Source organism: Heterodontus francisci, chromosome 32 (assembly GCF_036365525.1).
Source record: "Heterodontus francisci isolate sHetFra1 chromosome 32, sHetFra1.hap1, whole genome shotgun sequence".
NCBI lineage: Eukaryota > Metazoa > Chordata > Chondrichthyes > Heterodontiformes > Heterodontidae > Heterodontus > Heterodontus francisci.
This window is the reverse complement of record NC_090402.1, coordinates 20,643,758-20,662,938: the sequence shown is the minus strand read 5'-3', so window position 1 is coordinate 20,662,938 and position 19,181 is coordinate 20,643,758. Positions and strand designations below refer to the sequence as shown.

Genomic DNA, 19,181 nt, shown 5'->3' with positions numbered 1-19,181 from the left:
CGGACTGAGCGGAGGTGTTCCGCAAGACGGTCACCCAGTCTGCATTTGGTCTCCCCAATGTAGAGGATACCACATTGTGAGCAGAGAATACAGTATAGTACATTGAATGAAGTACACGTTAATCTAGAAGCTTGGAGTATTAATCCCGAGAATGTGCATGGTGGGTCAGGGGGATAGTCAATACTGAGGAGCACTGCACAAATTATAAGCAGACATTAATAAACTTGCAGAATGGGCATATAATTGGCAAATGCATTTCAACACAGCTAAGCATGAGGGATTACATTTTGGTGAGAAAAATAAGGAGGTCACATATTCCTTGGAAAATAAGAATCTAAATGAGTTAGAGGAGCAAAGGAATCTGGGAGTACAAATACACAGATCACAAAGTTGTGACACAGGTTAATAAGGCCATAAGAAAAGCAAACCAAGCACTAGGGTTTATTTCTAGAGGGATAGAATTGAAAAGTAGAAATGTTATGCTAAACTTGTATTGAATCTTGGTACTGTGTGCTGTTTTGGTCACCATATTATAAAAAGGATATTGAGGCACTGAAGGGGGTGCAAAAAAGATTTATAAGGATGATACCAGAACTGCGAGGTTATAGGTACCAGGAAAGGATTGACAGGCTGGGTCTCTTTTCTCTTGAAAAGAGAAGGCTGAGGGGTGGCCTAATAGAGGCCTTTAAAATTCTGAAAGGTTTTGATGGATTAGACACAGTGTTCCACTTGTGGGGAAGAGCAAAACTAGAGGTCATCAATATAACATAGTAACCGATAAATCAAATAGGGAATTCAGAAGAAACTTCTTTACCCAGAGAGCGGTGAGAATGCAGAACACTCTACCATAGGGACTAGTTGAGGTGAATGGTATTTATGTATTTAAGGGGAGGCTAGATAAGCATATGAGGGTGAAGGGAATAAAGAGTTATGCTGATAGTTAGATGAGGAAGGATAGGAGGTGGCTCGAGTGAAGCATAAATGTTGGCATGGACTGGTTGGCAAAAATGGCCTATGTTTGGGCTGTATATTCTATGAGTAAAAATTCCACCGTGACAGATTGAGAATTTGAATTCAGTACCTTTTTTAAAAATTGGAAATAGAATGATGGCATTAGTAAAAGTGGCTTTGAAGCTGTCTGTTTGTCATATAAACACAAGTGCTTCACTAATGCCCATTAGGGAAGGAAACCTGCTGTCCTTGCCCAGTTTGGCCTTTATGTGGTCGCCCTCTCAAGTGGTCTAGAAATTCACTCAGTTGTATAGAACTGAGGGCAACTACAGATAAGCAATAAATGTCAGCTTTTTCTGTGACACCCACATCCTGAAAATGAATAAATATGTTTTAAATTACAGATTCATCTGCATCCATAACAACATGAAATCTGTTCCTCAGTTCGTCTGTCTTTAAGCTGACGTAAAGCTGACCTGCAAAAATCAGACAAATAATGTTAAAAATGTCAGTCAGATTCTGGCCAACATGTGGTCTGATCTGAGTTTCTATTTGACACTATAAATGAAGATTAGTCATAAAAAAATCGCAAGTTCTTTAAATTCAGTAGATTTGTTTTTAACGTGGACAACATAGAGAAAGTGAATCTTACATTTTAAGGAGGCTTCCTCTCTGTTTCTAGAGCTGCTGGATCAAGAGACACAACTGTATCCCAGTTGTATCTGTCACAACACCATGTAGCAGTGAAATGGGTCAGGCTCCACTTAGAGAATCGGAGCAGCTCACCTGAATTTAAAATGGTGAGACAATAGAACTGATATTTCCCTATGGATGACACTCCTTTACAGGGTAAAAGAGAAAATTAGATAAATCAGGAGGTAGTCACTTATTTCTTTTAAATGATAGATTTGTGTCTTCTGCATTGTTAGTGGTAGAATTGCAACAACAGGGACTTGTATTGATATAATGCCTTTAACATCATGTGTCCCCAAGGCAGTTCACAGGAACATTTTCAAACAAAACATGACACCGAGCCACAATAAAGAGATATTAGGACAGATGACCAAAAGCTTGGTCAAAAAGGTAGATTTAAGGAGTGTCTTAAAGGAGGGAAGAGAGGTGCAGGGAGGGAACTCCAGAGCTTAGGGTTTAGGCAGCTGAAGGCATGGCCACAATGATGGAGCGATTAAAATCAGAGATGCTCAAGAATCCAGAATTAGAGGAGCGCAGATATCTGAGGGTTGTGGGGCTGGAGGAGATTACAGTGATAAGGAAGAATGAGGCCATGGAGAGATTGAAAAAAGGATGAGAATTTTCAAATTGAGGCATTGCTTAACCGGGAGCCAATGTAGGTCAGTGAGCACAGGGGTGAATGGGACTTAGTGCAGGTAAGGATACAGGCCGCAGTACTAACTATACTATCTCTAACAAGCACAAATTAAAGAATATGGAACCGTTTTAAATGATCTATTTTTATGCCTCACAATACAGCCATGACCATGAATTTTCTATTTTAATGTATAAAGTACAGCAATTTTATTATATAAATCACCTGAAATAAAGTGTGTAAGGAAGTCAATTTGTCTTGTTTCACATGTTGATTGACAGCCATTATTATGTTGTGGAAAAAGTAAACTATATCTCGTTATTAAAAAATTTGAGCCGAGCTGCCATTTACAACATTTTCCCCTATATGCAATCGTCTGACCTTTGCAACATTGTGCAAATAACTAGCAAAATCACCTCCCCAAAAATTGGTGTGTGTGGTGGGACAAGGGAGAACACTGCTCCCTTTTGCATGAATGAATTACTGGATCTTGGCAACTGTCAAGTGGACTTCTTAACTCAGTACTTACAGGTCTGGTTCGAGGTCTAACTTTTGCAGTTGTAACTGTCAGCTAGATTCAGTGGTTTGCACTTCTGAGCCACAGTCAAGCCCAGCTTTGGGAACGGAGTGCACAGTCCAAACTGAAATTCCAGTACAGTACTGAGAGAAGGCTGCTTTTTTGATGAAATATTAAACTGAGGTCCCCATTGTCTGATTCAGGTGGACATTAAAGATCCCAATGCAGTATGTGAAAAAGAGCAATTCTCCTTGTGCCCTGGTCAGCATCCACTACCAAAATGCAGAAAATTAAATTAGTGTTTAAATTTTAAACCAGACAACTAGACCATCACTTAGCCATGTTAATTCAGCAGTCACTGCTCCCCATTGATACCCTACCACCTTAGTTTACAAAGGAACTCTATCTTGCCAGACTCAGATAACACAGATATTGCAGCTCATACTCCCTTTCCTTTTTCTGAAGCAAATTGTGAAGGAATTGTAAACCGTGGCGCAGAGTCAACTCCCCCTTGTCCCCTTTATTCCCTGCACCCACTTGATCCTGGCCATCACATGGGACTGAAGTCCTCTTAATTCAGGCTCAGGCTGGGTGTTTGGGATATCGGGTTACAAGAGAGCCACCCTCCAGCTTAATCCACAGCTACAGTTAATGGCTTAGTACAAAGAGGAAGAAACTCAGTCCTTTCTTTAACTATCAATTTACTTCATTCACGTTGTTGTACAATGTAAGAATAAGGCTTATACACTTAGTTAGACAAAAGCATGCAACTCCAACTGAGTTATACAGTTAATAACAAAACTAGCTAGAATTCATAAGCACACCCACTAGGTTCCTCTGACCTTTCCCTGACCGAGTCAGAAAACATAAGGATAATACCCAAAAAAGGGAGAGTTCACGCTGGCCAGGTGTTCCGTTCTCTCTCTCGCTCTTCTACGTCGTCGCCACGTTGCTCACACAGGGTCTTCCGCTTCCACGATGGTTGATCTCCGGAGTTTTCGCTGGCTCTATGCCCAAAAAGCTTTATTCTTATCCTCCTTCTTATCTCTCCAAATCTGAGCTGTCTCTTTCCGGTTGGCTTAAGCTTGCTCACCTCGTTCACATCTTCTGTTAATTGGCCCAGGCCCAAAGACCCCGGTATCACACCGTGTCCAAATAAGGCCCTTTTCCTGTGATCGATCCTTTGTCTTGTCTCATAAAGTAATTAGTTCAAACTGGTTTTTACCAGCACAGGCCAGTGTCCGAGCTCCAGGTTACTACAGGTCACAAACAATCCAGCAGTTTGTAACTGATTCTGTATTTCTTGCAGCTTCTGGCCAACAGAATCCAGCTATTATGAGGGGTTATAAGATTACAAGAGTTATTTTCCTTTGAATGAGGGATTCAAGAATTAAAAAATGTGTTCACCTTCCTAAAAGGTTAAAAAGTTAATCTCCATAATACTAAATGGACATGCCTCTGTGTTAAAAAGCTTACTTCATCATGACCCTTAAAAGGCAGCTTCTGATAAGAGGGGCTCGTTCCAAAGTCACAAACCTCATCACACGATAAAACATTGATAACGTATTTTTGCAAACTGTCACAAAATCTACCATGGTGTAATAGATGATAAGATGGTTTTATACTGATAGTCATAAACCACAGTCAACTGAAGTTTTGACAAAGCCAACCAAACCCAAACCCTGAATTATAATTTTGAAACACAGTTAGACGACTAATGAGAAATTGACCATCACAAAGCTCACAGCTTGGCTTTCTTGGGAATCAAAGAGGCGCGGACCTTACCTAGAAATTAACAATTATACAGCCTTATTTGGGAAATAAAGGGGGACAAACTTAGTAACAGTTGAGGTAACACACCCATAGATAAGAAATTAGTTACGCAACTTGAAAAACAGTATAAATATTGGAAGTACACTTTGGATTTTTAGATTCGTTGGATTCGCTGTAATGTCTCTCACTGTAAAGGAATGACTATTGGAGTAAGACGATGATAATTCTCCCCTTAACTGGGACAGAGTATCTCGCTAACTCTGTCATCTTCTAATTGGGAATTTAAGGTAAATGTTACTTTAATAATTGGTAGATATCCTACTTAAATATTCTACTATAGCAATATTTAGCTTTAAAAATTTGGATTCTCGTCTAGAAACAGGATTGTACTTTCTATCTTTTCCTAGAACTATTAACATTGTGATTGACTCTCGTCAACTGTGAATTGTATGTTTGGTTCTTTAATAAACTTTTATATAAGTTGGAATGTATATTGTCTCACATATAGTCTTCTGTATCACTAACTTGTGAACTTGTCTCCATAAACTCTTTGGTGGAGAGGTGTAGCACCAGCTTTCTGGCCATTTTTATGAATCATATTTTAAATCCAAAACCCCAATAAAGAACTGTACCGTTTGGCAAGCTTGTGAGAGTGGCTTAGGGAAATAGGATCGAACCAGGCTAACATGACTAAGATGCATTTATATGCAAATGGACAGTTCACACTGACAGGCTGGGTGGAAGGGAACCCAGGGCGATTGACGTCATCACCATCTAACATGATTACTGGGGACAATACCCCGAGAGGTAACTCAATAAAGCACAGTCACGACTCAGTCCCAACCGAAACTTGTAGAAGGCAGGAGATGGCTGAGCCATTGTCTTCCAGGAGATAAGCCAGTTAATCAAGATCGATTTGAGATTGAAACTCATTACCTGCTAATGGGAGTTGCCAACTCAGGAAATGACAGACATCCAGTAATCAGCACTCATTGTCTCTCCAAGTACCAGGCCTGGGAGCGGGAAAATATCATTTTTCACAATGATTTCAAAGGTTATGAATCACTCCAGGCCACGGGGTGGGGGTGGGGGTGGGGGGGGTTGTCCAGACAGATCATCTGAGTCAATACATCGATCAGTATTGGTGGGAGAAAAGGTGATGGGTTTTGGATATATATGGAGCTGTTTGTCAACAGTGCTGGCTCTTCTCTCCTCGGCATCAATCTACAGTGAATCTCTCAAGTGGGGCTCGGCTCGATTCAACGGAACACTGTGAGAAACTGAGCATTGTTCTTCATCCTTCATCAACGGACCTCGACTCAAACCGGAACTTGGATACTGCGTCGGCGGTACGGAACCAGGAGTGAGATGTACTGGAAAAAGCTGCAAGCAAGGCAACGGGGTGAGCATATTGCCTGTGCCTACACATCCACAAGACCACTTAGCTGTGTGAGGTGGTGATTGTAAGTCCCAACCAAACCTTAGAGGGGTTTAGTGCTGGTGGTCTTGTGTTAGTTTATTTCACGGGAAGGTTCTTTTATTGGGCCGTGGTAATTTAGCACGGTAGGGCTTGTTTTACAAGCCAGGGTTGTACTGTTTTGTACTGTTTTAGTGTTATTGTTAATCTTATTAAACACAATATGGTTGAGCCCGAAAAACGTGGGTCCAAGTCTGATCTGTCCATATAATCCCTATTGTCCAGAACTTGTAAGAGGTGTGTTTCGTTACGCCGGAGAAATTCACTTACAGAGGTACATTACTGGGGAGGGGTTTCCAGACAATTATAATATCTGGGTTATTAAAATCTGGCTGAAACTTGTTAAAAAGGCTGTCTGGAGGATGGTAATATTCTCAGCTGTTTCCTTTCCTTTGGGGAGAGTTAGATCAGTCCTTCAGATCCATTCAGTGTCTTTAACATCTGTCTTTCTCAACCTTAAATTGAGAGTGATCATCTGAGAAGTACACCTGATCCAAGATAGCCCCAAAAAGGGGCTAGGATTCTAATCCACGACAGCTACTATTCTCTTCCAACAGTTGAACAACATCAAGTTGCATTTATATTAGCACCTTTAATGTCGTAAAATCTCCCAAGGTGCTACAGAGGAACATTCCTACCCAAAGTATCCTGAGGCAGCACTTACACCAATTAACGTTGAGATAAGAAAACAGAATCTGTCTGGAAGATTATGTATGAGCCCTGGAGGAGTGGGACTGGGAAGGGCAGTGCTGATTTTTGTTAGCAAATTCTGAAATGTCAGCATGAAACGCTTATTATTGGCATGTACTGGGAGACTGGGCAGCAAGGAAACAGTTTTATTGCAGCAGATTTGGGAGGAAATGGTTAATGAGATGATTTTTGGACAGCATGCAGCTTTCTCGTTTAAATTTTAATTTGTTTCTTGCTATAAAGCCTATTAGCTGCTTTTGGTTACTGCTAAAAAGGCTTACAGGGCTTTATAAATAGAGGCATAGAGTACAAAAGCAAGGAAGTCATGATGAACTTGATAAAACTCTGGTTCAGCCTCAAGTGCTGCTTCCATTTCAGGACACCACATGCTAGGATGTGTAGGCTATAGACCAAGCGCAGAAAAATTTACAAGAATGGTTCCAGGGATGAGAAACAAAGGTTATGTGGATAGTTTGGAGAAGCTGTTCTCTTTGGAAAAGAGAAGATTAAGAGGGCTGTTCTCTTTGGAAAAGAGAAGATTGAGAGGAGATTTGATAGAGGTGTTCAAAATCATGGGTGGTCTAGACAGAGAAGATAGGGAGAAACTGTTCCCGTTGGCGGAAGGGTTGAGAACCAGATGACGCCAATTTAAGGCAAATGGCCAAAGAAGCAACAACGACTTGGGGCAAAACATTTTTGCACAGCGAGTAGTTAGCATCTGAAATGCACTGCTTGATAGTGTGGTAGAGGCAGATTCAATTGTGGCCCAAGAAAGGGAAATGGATTATTATCTGAAGAGAAAAAAGTTGCAGGGACCTTGGAAAAAGGCAAGGGAGTGGGACTAGCTGAGCTGGTCCTGCAGAGAGCTGGCATGGACACAATGGGCCGAATGGCCTCCTTCTATGCTGTCAGCATTCTATGATTCTGGCAACATTCTTGACACTTTTAGGGCCGAACTAGGGCTCCCAGCTCAACTCCCTTTGGCTCTTGCTCAGCTCATAGGAACGTAGAAATAGGAGCTGGAGAAGGCCATTTGGCCCCTGGAGCCTGCTCTGTCATTCAACTTGATCATGGCTGATCTTCTATCTCAACGCCATTTTCCTGGACTATCCCCATATCCCTTGATATCTTCAACATCTAGAAATCTATCAACCTCTGTCTTGAACATACTCAATGGGCCAGATTTTATGGAGCCCTCGACATCAGGATCTGTGGCAGGTGGGCCTGAAGATGGCCTCGGATCCCAATGTCGACAGGATCTGGGCCGATATATTTTTTTCATTCATTTGTGGGATGTGCGCGTCACTGGCTAGGCCAGCATTTATTGCCCTTCCCTAACTGCTTTTCAACTGAGTGGCTTGCTAGGCCATTTCAGAGGGCATTTTAAGAGTCAACCACATTGCTGTGGGTCTGGAGTCACATGTAGGCTAGACCAGGTAAGGACAGAAGATTTCCTTCCCTGAAGGACATTAGTCAACCAGATGGGTTTTTACAACAATCAGCAATGGTTGATGGTCACCATTAGACTAACTTTGTTTTTAATTCCCAGATTAATTGAATTCAAATTTCACCAAATGCCATGGTGGGATTCGAACCCATGTCCCCAGAACAGTAGCCTGAGTCTCTGGGTTACTAGACCAGTGACATTGCCAATACGCCACCGCCTCCCCGGCGGCGAGGCCTTGTGGTGCCCCCCCACCCCGCACCCCACCGCTCGGCAACGGGACTGCAATTTAAATATTTCAATAAATTAAAATACCCCTGAATTAATTAATTTAACATCGCCTCCTGATGTCCCAGTGTGATCTTCACCCTGGTGGCCAAAAATGCTGCACCTTCGGATCCCCATCCGGGGAAACGAGGCACAACATTGGTGGGGAGGGGGGAGGAGGTAAGTTTATCAGTGTTGTGGAGAGCTAGGTCAAATTAATGTCAAGGTGTAGGGGATGGTGGGAAGGGTTGGAGGTTAAATTTTGGGAGGGTAGGTCAGATGGCAAAGGTAAGTGTTGTGGGGTGGGAAAGGGAAAATAATTAATTTAATTGTTATTGCGGGAGTGGGAGAGTGGCAAAAGAGATGTATTTATTTAATTTCATTCCATTTAACTTTAAATATTTAAATTTACCGATAGGGCTGACAGACCTTTAAAAATGGCATCAGCGCCTGCGCACAGGCAACTGACGCCATTGCCAGGGACAGACAGCCTGCCCCCTCCAAGCTATTTAAATCAGCCGTCGCGCTTAGGATTGCCCTGGCTCCACGACATGTGGTCTGTTATAAAATTCAGCCCAATGACTGAGCCTCCACATCCCTCTGTGCTAGAGAATTCCACAGATTCACCACCCTCTGAGTGAAGAAATTCCTCCTCATCTCAGTCCTACATGGCCTACTGGTTCTAGATGCCGCTGCCCCTCCCCCCTCCCCCACACAAGCCCCCAACCAAGGAAGCATCCTTCCTGCATCAAACCTATCGAGCCCTGTAAGAATTTTGTATGCTTTAATGAGATGACCTCATTCTTCTAAACTCTAGAGCAGGGTTGTCCAACCTTTCCGTGTGGGGGGGCCACATTACAATTTTTGGCTTACACAGGGGTCCAGTGAGACAATTTTGGAAAGATAAAGGCATTAAAATTTATCTTCCTATTAATAAAAACAACAACAAATGTACATTTTTGCGAAGAAGCTTTCAATGAGAAGCCTAATTTATTGACCTACTTTCTCGTCACTATGTTGGACACTGATTTAGTGAGATATTTGGCATTTGTTTGCTTGCACAAGTAGTCAATGTCTGCCCACACACTTCTTGTAGCAATGAGGAGTATTCCGGATAGATGTCCATCTGTCAGGAGTGATCTTGAACTGTTCCCCCCTCTCTCTCTTCCCCCTTCTCTCTCTTCCCCCTTCTCTCTCTCTTATCCCATCTCTCTCTCTTCCCCCACCTCTCTCTCTTCCCCCACCTCCCTCTGTTCCCCTCTCCCTCTGTTCCCCTCTCCCTCTGTTCCCCTCTCCCTCTGTTCCCCTCTCTCTCGTTTCCCGCTCTCTCTGTTTCCCGCTCTCTCTATTTCCCGCTCTCTCTTTGTTTCCCCACTCTCTCTCTTCCCCATTCTCTCTCTCTCTCCATTTCCCCCTCTCTGCCCCTCCCGCCCTCTCCCTCTCTGTTCCCCTCTCTCTCTCTGTGTTCCCCTCTCTCTCTCTCTCTCTTTCCCCCTCTCTGTTTCCCCCTCTCTGTTTCCCCCTCTCTCTCTGTTCCCCCTGTCTCTGTACCGCCCCCTCTATCTCTCCCACTGTATCCTTCTCTATCTGTCTGTTCCCCTTTCTCACTCTGTCCCTTCTCCCTCAATCCCCCTTTCTCTCTCGGTCCCCCTTTCTCTCTTTCTCTGTCCACCCCTCCCCCCACCCCCTTCCCTGACAGTTGCAGAGAGCAAGAATGCTCATCAAATGGTTGGTCATTTTTTTTTTAAAAGATCGCAAGTCAGTTTCACAGCTGACAGGTGCTGACATCAGGAACAGCCGTTTCCCGACATCAGACAGATTTGGGGTTTTCCAGCGGGTTTCCAACTTTTTTTTGAAAAGCTCGCTGGAAAACCCCGAATCTGCCTGTGAAACTGAATTGTGATTTTTTTTTTAAACCGTCTGCAAGAAGAAGATGAAGGGAAATTTCTCATCTCCAGTCACGGAGCCCTGGTGAGGATGAGGAATGGCCCGGTACAGTTTACATCCACGAGTAAGGATCCTAGTCTGTGGGCTGTCTGTTGGACAACCCTGCTCTCGAGAATACAGGCCCAGCTTCCTCAATCTCTCCTCATAGGATAGTCCTGCCATCCCAGGGATTAGTCTTTTTTTTAATTCATTCATGGGATGTAGGCGTCGCTGGCTAGGCCAGCATTTATTGCCCATCCCTAATTGCCCTTGAGAAGGTAGTGGTGAGCTGCCTTCTTGAACTGCTGCAGTCCATGTGAGGTGCTGTTAGGAAGGGAGTTCCAGGATTTTGACCCCGCGACAGTATAGATCCAAGTCAGGATGGTGTGTAACTTGGAGGGGAACTTGCAGGTGGTGGTGTTCCCATGCATTTGATGCCCTTGTCCTTCTAGTTGGTAGAGGTCGTGGGTTTGGAAGGTGCTGTCTAAGGAGCCTTTGTGCATTGCTGCAGTGCATCTTGTAGATGGTACACACTGCGTCACTGTGCGTCGGTGGTGGAGGGAGTGAATGTTTGTGAATGGTGTGCCCATCACGCGGCTGCTTTATTCTGGATGGTGTTGAGCTTCTTGAGCATTGTTGGAGCTGCACCCATCCAGGCAAGTGGAGAGTATTCCATCACACTCCTGACTTGTGCCTTATAGATGGTGGACAGGCTTTGGGGAGTGAGGAGGTGAGTTACTCTCCACAGGATTCCTAGCCTTTGCCCTGCTCTTGTAGCCACAGTATTTATATGGCTACTCCAGTTTAGTTTCTGGACAATGGTAACCCCCCCCCCCCCCCCCCACCAGGATGTTGATAGTGGGAGATTCAGCATTTGTAATGCCATTGAATGTCAAGGGGTGATGGTTAGATTCTCTCTTGTTGGAGATGGTCATTGCCTGGCACTTGTGTGGCGCGAATGTTACTTGACACTTATCAGCCCAAGCCTGGATATTGTCCGGGTCTTGCTGCATTTCAACATGGACTGCTTCAGTATCTGAGGAGTCGTGAATGGGGCTGAACATTGTGCAATCATCAGCAAACATCCCCACTTCTGACCTTATGATTGAAGGAAGGTCGTTGATGAAGCAGTTGAAGATGGTTGAGCCTAGGACACTACCCTGAGGAACTCTGCAGTGATGTCCTGGGACTGAGATGATTGACCTCCAACAAACACAACCATCTTCTTTTGTGCTAGGTATGACTCCAAATAGCAGAGAGTTTTCCCCGCAATTCCCATTGACTTCAGTTTTGCTAGGGCTCCTTGATACCATACTCGGTCAAATGCTGCCTTGATGTCAAGGGTAGTCACTCTCACCTCCCGTCTTGAGTTCAGCCCTTTTGTCCATGTTTGAACGAAGGCTGTAATGAGGTTAGGAGCTGAGTGGCCCTGGTGGAACCCAAACTGAGCGTCATTGAGCAGGTTATTACTAAGCAAGTGCCGCTTGATAGCACTGTTGATGACACCTTCCATCACTTTACTGATGATTGAGAGTAGACTGATGATTGGCCGGGTTGGAACTCTCCTGTTTTTTGTGTACAGGGTATACCTGGGCAATTTTCCACATTGCCGGGTGGATGACAATGTTGTAGCTGTACTGGAAAAGCTTGGCTAGGGGTGCGGCAAGTTCTGGAGCACAGGTCTTCAGTACAGTTGCCGGAATATTGTCAGGGCCCATAGCCTTTGCAGTATCCAGTGCCTTCAGTCGTTTCTTGATATTACGCGGAGTGAATCGAATTGGCTGAAGTCTGGCATTTGTGATGCTGGGGACTTCAGGAGGAAGCCGAGATGGATCATCAACTCGGCACCTCTGGCTGAAGATTGTTGCAAATACTTTAGCCTTATCTTTTGCACTGATGTCTGGTGAACCTTTGTTGCATTCTCTCCACGGCAGGTATATCCTTCCTTAGGTAAGGAGACCAAAACTGTACACAATGCTCCAGGTGCGGTCTCACCAAGGCTCTGTACAACTGCAGCAAGACTTCTTTACTTTTGTACTCAAATCCTCTTGCACTAAAGGCCAACAGACCATATGGTTTCCTAATTGCTTTCAGTGACTTATGAAAAAGGACCCAGGTCCCTTTGGACATCAACACTTCCCAATATCTCACCATTTAAGAAATACTCTGCATTTCTCTCTTTTTCTACCAACGTGGATAACTTCCCATTTTTCCACATTATATTCCATCTGCCATGTTCTTACCCACTCACTTAGCCTATCTAAATCCCTTTGAAGCGTCTTTGCATCCTCCTCACAACTCCTATTCCCACTTACCTACTCACTTCTTCCAACCTTGACTCTATCTTTTCTCCCCTGGTCCAGTCTCTTCCCACCGACATCCGTGACTCTTCTGGCCTTACGTCATTTTGACAATTTCCAGTTTCCTGGCCCCAACCGCCTCCTGTTCACCATGGACGTCCAATCTCTCTACACCGCCATCCCCCACCAGGACGGTCTGAGGTCTCTCTGCTTCTTCCTTGAACAGAGGCACAACCAGTCCCCATCCACCACCACCCTCCTTCGTCTGGCCGAACTTGTTCTCAAATTGAACAACTTCTCCTTCAACTTCACTCACATCCTTTAAGTAAAAGATGTTGCTATGGATACTTGCATTGGTCCTAGTTATGCCTGTCTTTTTGTGGGATATGTCGAACATTCCTTATTCCAGTCCTATTCAGGCCCCCTCCCCCAACTCTTTCTCCGGTACATTGATGACTGTATCGGTGCTGTTTCCTGCTCCCGCCCCAAACTGGAAAACTTTATCAACTTTGCTCTTAATTTCCAACCTTCTCTCACCTTACATGGTCCATCTCCGACACTTCCCTTCCCTTCCTCGACTTCTCTGTCTCCATCTCTGGGGATAGGCTGTCTTCTAATATTCATCTTTATAAGCCCACCGACTCCCACAGCTACCTCGACTACACTTCTTCACACCCTGCCTCCTGTAAGGACCCCATTCCATTCTCCAAGTTTCTCCATCACATCTGCTCTGATGATGCAACCTTCCACGACAGCGCTTCTAATATGTCTTCCTTTTTCCTCAAAATGAGGATTCCTCCCCACTGTGGTTGACAGGGTCCTCAACCGTATCTAGATCATTTCCCGCACCTCTACCCTCACCCGTTCCCCTCCCTGCCAGAACAGCGACAGGGTTCCCCTTGTCCTCACTTTTCACCCCATCAGCCTCCTTATCCAAAGGATCATCCTCCACCATTTCTGCCACCTCCAGCGCGATGCCACTACCAAACACATCTTCCCCTCCCCTGTCAGCATTCCGAAGGGATCATTCCCTCTGCGACACCCTGGTCCACTCCTCCATTACCCTCACCACCTCGTCCCCTTCCCATGGCATTGTCCCAGGCAATCGCAGGAGGTGTAATACCTGCCCATTTACCTCTTCTCTCCTCACTATCCAAGGCCCCAAACACTCCTTTCAGCTGAAGTAGCAATTTACTTTACTTGTACTTCTTTCAATTTAGTATACAGTGTTCGCTGCTCACAATGTGGTCTCCCCGACAGTGGGGAGACCAAATGCAGATTGGGTGACCGCTTTGCGGAACACCTCTGCTCAGTCCAAAAGCATGACTCCAAGCTTCCAGTTGCTGGCCATTTCAATACTCCCCCCTGCTCTCATGCTCACATCTCTGTCCTGGGATTGCTGCAGTGTTCCAGTGAACATCAACGCAAGCTTGAGGGACAGCATCTAATTTACCGATTAGGCACGCTACAGCCTGCCGGACTGAACATTGAGTTCAATAATTTCAGAGCATGAGGGGGACCCCCTTTTTATTTTTAGTTATTTTTTTCTTTTTTATTTGTTTATTTTATTTTAATTTGTTTAATTTGTTTCTACTGTGCTTACCCACTTTTTTTTTCATGTTTGTGCTTTGGGCTAGGGCTGTTCATTTCTCTATCAATTAACACCCTCTCTGTACTAACACCTTGTCTTTCACCACACCAATAACATACCGTTTGCCTTTGTTCCATGATTTTCTGGTCAGTTATTCTCTGTGACCTTGTCCTATCAACACCCTTTGTTATCTCTTGCCCCACCCCTGCTCTATTTGCTTAAAACCTTTTACATTTCTAATATGCCAGTTCTGATGAAGGGTCATTGACCTGAAACGTTAACTCTGCCACAGAGGCTGCCAGACCTGCTGAGTATTTCTAGCATTTCTTGTTTTTATTTCACATTCCCACTTAGTTTTGTATCATCAGCAAACTTGGAAATAGCACATTGAATCCCCACATCCAAATCATTGATATTGATTGTGAACAGCTGTGGCCAAAGCACTGCTCCTTGCGGTACCCCACGACCCACAGCCTGCCAACTTATCGGCTCCGGTCGCACTCGGGCTCCGAACAGGCTCGGCCTTCGCACTCGCTCGGGCGCCGATCGCACTCGGGCTCCGAACTGGCTCGGCCTTCGAACTCGATCGGGCGCCGATCGCACTCGGGCTCCGAACTGGCTCGGCCTTCGAACTCGATCGGGCGCCGATCGCACTCGGGCTCCGAACTGGCTCGGCCTTCGAACTCGATCGGGCGCCGATCGCACTCGGGCTCCGAACTTGATCGGTCTCCACCGCCGCCGGAAGTGAGAGGTGAGGGTCTGTGAGAGATTCAGTTCCGGGTCGGGACGGTTGGTCGGACGGGCTGTATCTGAGGCCTGGGCAGCGACAGCACCAGGTGGGGAGGGGGAAGTGAAAAGGAAACAAAAAAAATGTGAAAAAAAACAACCCGCTCCACTGCAAGGCGGCGTAAGTATGAAATGCGAGGTGACGGCGGCCGGCGACCGATAAAGCGAGCAGCGGGTTTGAGCGAGAGCAGGGCCCAGCCTCCATGTTGTATGTGAAGTTAGGAACCAAGTAAGTGCTTTGGTGAGTTATGTGCGCTCGGACTCCTCATTCCACAGCGACAGGGGCTTCACCGAAAACAAGTTTCGAGCTTCATCTCTATTATTTATCGCCGAGTTTTCCAACAAGCTCGCTCTCCTTTTATTTCAGTAATAATTACAATCTTTTTGGTTCCCCGTCACTTAAATGTCCTCCCCTTAACTGTCCCGCCAAATCCAAGTTAAAAGCAGTTTTTTTTTAGAAACCCGAAAAAAAAAACAGTTTGTTTTAATCGTCTTGTCCGGCCTGGTTTCACTTCTGAAAATTATTGAAGCTTTGAATTGTAATCAACGTAACAATTGGTGAGAGTTAAATAACAAAAAGGATTGTTCGTGACGCGCTCTTTCCTTTATGAGGAAACGTTGATAACAGTTGTAATTTTTTAAAACCAAATTGTTCCGTTAATAACAGGGAAAATAAACACGCAAGAGGGATTTTCTAGGTGCTAGACATGTCCTTCAGAAAATTCTCAAGCTCTCTGGTAAAAAGTCATTCGTAAAATCTCCTCGATTATTAAACATGCTTGTAGTTCTGTTTAACGAAAGGACTAAAGTTAAGTAAGTTACAGAAGATACTGTTGCAGAATGAAAGTGAAATGAGAGAAAAATTGTTGACCGTGTGGAGTACATCGTTTGACCAAGATCAACAGTATCGTAACTGCTGCCCGTGACGAAAATGGTTAAATTAGAGGTTTTTTTTTCCTAACACTTTCCCTGTATCCGTAAGCCTGACCTTGTAATCCCAATTTACTCGAAGTACATGACCATTAACATTCTCATTTAAAAGGAGGACAGAGTTTGTATTTGGAAAAAGCAGATTAATCATTGTTTCCCCATTACTTTGTGGGAAAGTAATCCATATTTTTTGTATTTGCGAGAATAAACACTTTTGTGTTTCTTTATGTTGATGTCATGCCCAGCTTTTTAAAAACATTTTGAGGAGGACTTTAATCAAAAAATCCGAATCAAGGTGGAATTCTCTAGTGGCAGTTGCCATTGAGTTCTGCACTGGAAAAATCAAGATTCTGTCCCACATCTCTCCCTTACCATTGCATGTGTTTTTAGGCAAAGAAATTCACAGACAGTGTGGTGATTACATTGTTTCATTGTGGAAACACAAATCTATAAATATGATTAATACCTCAAAGCAAGATGGAACCTTAACGTTTCCATCTTAAGTCCCTTCAGCTACCGTGCTTTTTTAAACCTCTACCTACCTCCATGTCAAGAAATTTGATAATTTTTTTTTATCGACGGATAATTTATTTCAAAAGACGCTCCTGTAATTTCCACATGACCTCAATGACATTGTTGAGCTTTCAGAATTCTGATTAAAACTATATAAGAAAGCATAGAACAGGCTATTATCCCATTAAATTTTCGGTGGTTTTTTCCACGTTACGCATCTTGTCTAATCCCGTTCTCCTAATCTCCTAGAATGATAAAGCAGAGCACGGAAGATACTTTTTTTTATGATCGTAAGACTGTGTTGCAAGTTTGATTCTGATCAATTCTAATTTCTAAATCAGAATGATAAAACTGAACAGTGTACATGATAGTACAATATTCTGAAATCAGCAACAGTGGTAACTATGCAGCAGCTCTCCATCTTTCACCTGATAAAAGCCACATCTGGTTTATTTGGTTGAAAACTTGATCTTTTTGCTTTACTATATGTCAGTGATCACACACAATAAATATTGCGAGCTGTGCTCTTTTTGAGCCACCATTTTGATTGGCTTCAGGTGTTAAAGCTATTTAGCCCTATTATATTTTATTGCACAGACTTCAATCCATCCAACTTTCTGCTTTAATTATCTTTTTAAAAAGTTTTTTTTGCTCTTGTTGGTTTATCTGTGTTCTACTTTCCTGCTACTTGTAAGTTAGTTCCAGTATTTTGTCATCCTTGTGTTTCTGATTGTCCATAGCTTTCGCGTTTTGGTGAAATGTGGATATAAAATGACACCTTTGGCATTGTTAGGCTGGAGCTGCAGTGTTCTGCTGTATGGAATGGTAACTTATGGGCTTTTACACTCTCTTTCCCTTAGTAAGTTCCTCATGTTAGGCATGCTGTTTTGGTGAGGTGTGTGTGGAGGCCAAGTGCTTCTTCATGGGGATAAGTTTGAATGAGTCACCACATGTGGCTGTTCCCTTGCAGCTCTTGAGATCAGGTTACAATGTTGCATTGACAGGGATCAAAATGCAGGTTGTCTGCCCATCAACTTGTGGGCATGGTATGTAATAAGACAAATTGGAAAAATGGGGAATGTAGAAATTAAATGATTTTATGTTGAGATTGCAGGTTACACGTGCACTCAGATTTGTAACTGCATGTTATAAAACAATACAGGTATTCCAGTGCACTGTACTAGATTTTTATGAACTCCATGTGTGGAGTTCAAGTTGTCACCTTTCTATAATTTGAGGGAGATGGAAGTGAGCTGGTGGGGGAGGGGCTGCTTCCTCACAAGACGGGATAGTAATTTGATGGCCAAGTTGCTGTGCTGCTCTTGCGGGCTACCAGGTGGTCAATTTAAGAACAGGATCAGCAGATGGTTCCTGAACTGCTCTTTTGAGTTGGGGAATAGCATTTCTCACTTTAACAAAAGAGTGTGTGCATTTAAAACATCTTTTGAGGTTTATGTTCTACTAAAAGCTGTCTAATTTTCACATTCTGCCATCAGTTAAATGCTGTGAAGTTAAACACTTGGTGACCTAGAAGCAAGAATACAAGTATAAGGGTGTCAGAAGTTGAAGTAGGAGAAAGAATATTAAAGCGTACTTCAGTGTAATCAGTCATTCTGAAATGCAAAGCTAATCCCCCGGTTTCTTTTCTTCACTATCAACCGTCTGCTTAAATCTCTCTCTTTCCACCCCTTCCCACCTCCAACAAGTGAAAACAGCTTATGGACTTCTTTGAGTAACCTTCTGTTGCCTCTGCCATATCCCTCCATTCCCCTTGCCCATCAATCCAAGGTTCCCCCTAACTTCGTTTCTCTCCTTTTTCCCCCCTCATATGTTCTCTGAGATCATCTTGTCCATGAGTCCTGCACTCTTGACCCTATTCACACTAAACTTCTGACCACCAACTTCCCATCGTAGCCCCCTTGTTAGATGACTCTGTAAACAGGTCTGTCTCTCCCCCCTCAGGTACTATCCCCCTCCCTTTCAAAGCTGCTGTTATCATTCCCATCCTCAAAAAATACCCTTGACCTTTCTGTCCTTGCAAACTACTACCCAGCTGCAAAACCATTTTACACTCAAGTCCGTGAATGTACCTCCCAAATCCATGCCCTCCTTTCTTGCAACTCTGCATTTGAACTTCACTGATCAGGCTTCCACCCCTGCCAAAGCATTGAAATAGTCCTTATCAAAGGCACAAATAGTGCCCCTTGTGACTGACCATGGTGCACTAACCTTCCTTGTCCTTCTCAATCTCTGCAGCCTTTGACATGGTTGACCTCACTGTCTTCTCAGCCCACACCTCTGCAGTTTCCCAAGGATCTATCCGTGCACCTCTCCTATTCCTTATTGCCATTCTGGCATTGGTGATATCATCCGAAGACATGACATTAGGTTCCATGTGCATGCTGACAACACCCAGCTCTACCTCACCACAATCCCTTCGCGTTCTCTGTTATCAGCCTGCTTGTCTGACATACTGTACTAGATGAGCTGCAGTTTCCGATTGCATTCCCCTTCCCTGCCGCTGTCTCAGGCTGAACCAGACTTCACAACCTCGGCATCCTCTTTGAGCTTTAGCTGAGCTTCCAGCCCCATGCCTTCAACATCACAAAAATCAGATACTTCCAACTTTTTAACATTACCTGTCTCCGCCTCAGCCCATCCACTGGTGAAATCCTCATCAATTCTCCAG

The 19,181-nt window shown here is 44.0% G+C and overlaps 1 protein-coding gene across 4 annotated transcripts in view; it reads left to right on the top strand.

The window, feature by feature from the left end:
- Window positions 1-5,760: 5,760 nt before the first annotated feature.
- The window catches only part of zbtb34 (zinc finger and BTB domain containing 34), a 38,778-nt gene continuing 25,357 nt past the window's right edge, over window positions 5,761-19,181 (top strand). Inside the window, exon 1 of one of the 4 annotated variants that reach the window (XM_068012443.1) lies at window positions 5,761-5,970. Coding sequence is in view for 1 of the 4 variants with exons in the window: in XM_068012440.1 (XP_067868541.1) it covers window positions 15,253-15,278 (26 nt within the window). In the remaining 3 variants the exon portion in view is untranslated. Of the gene's footprint in view, window positions 5,971-15,040; window positions 15,291-19,181 lie in introns of those variants that run through there. The other 3 variants (XM_068012441.1, XM_068012440.1, XM_068012442.1) reach the window with 3 other exon arrangements.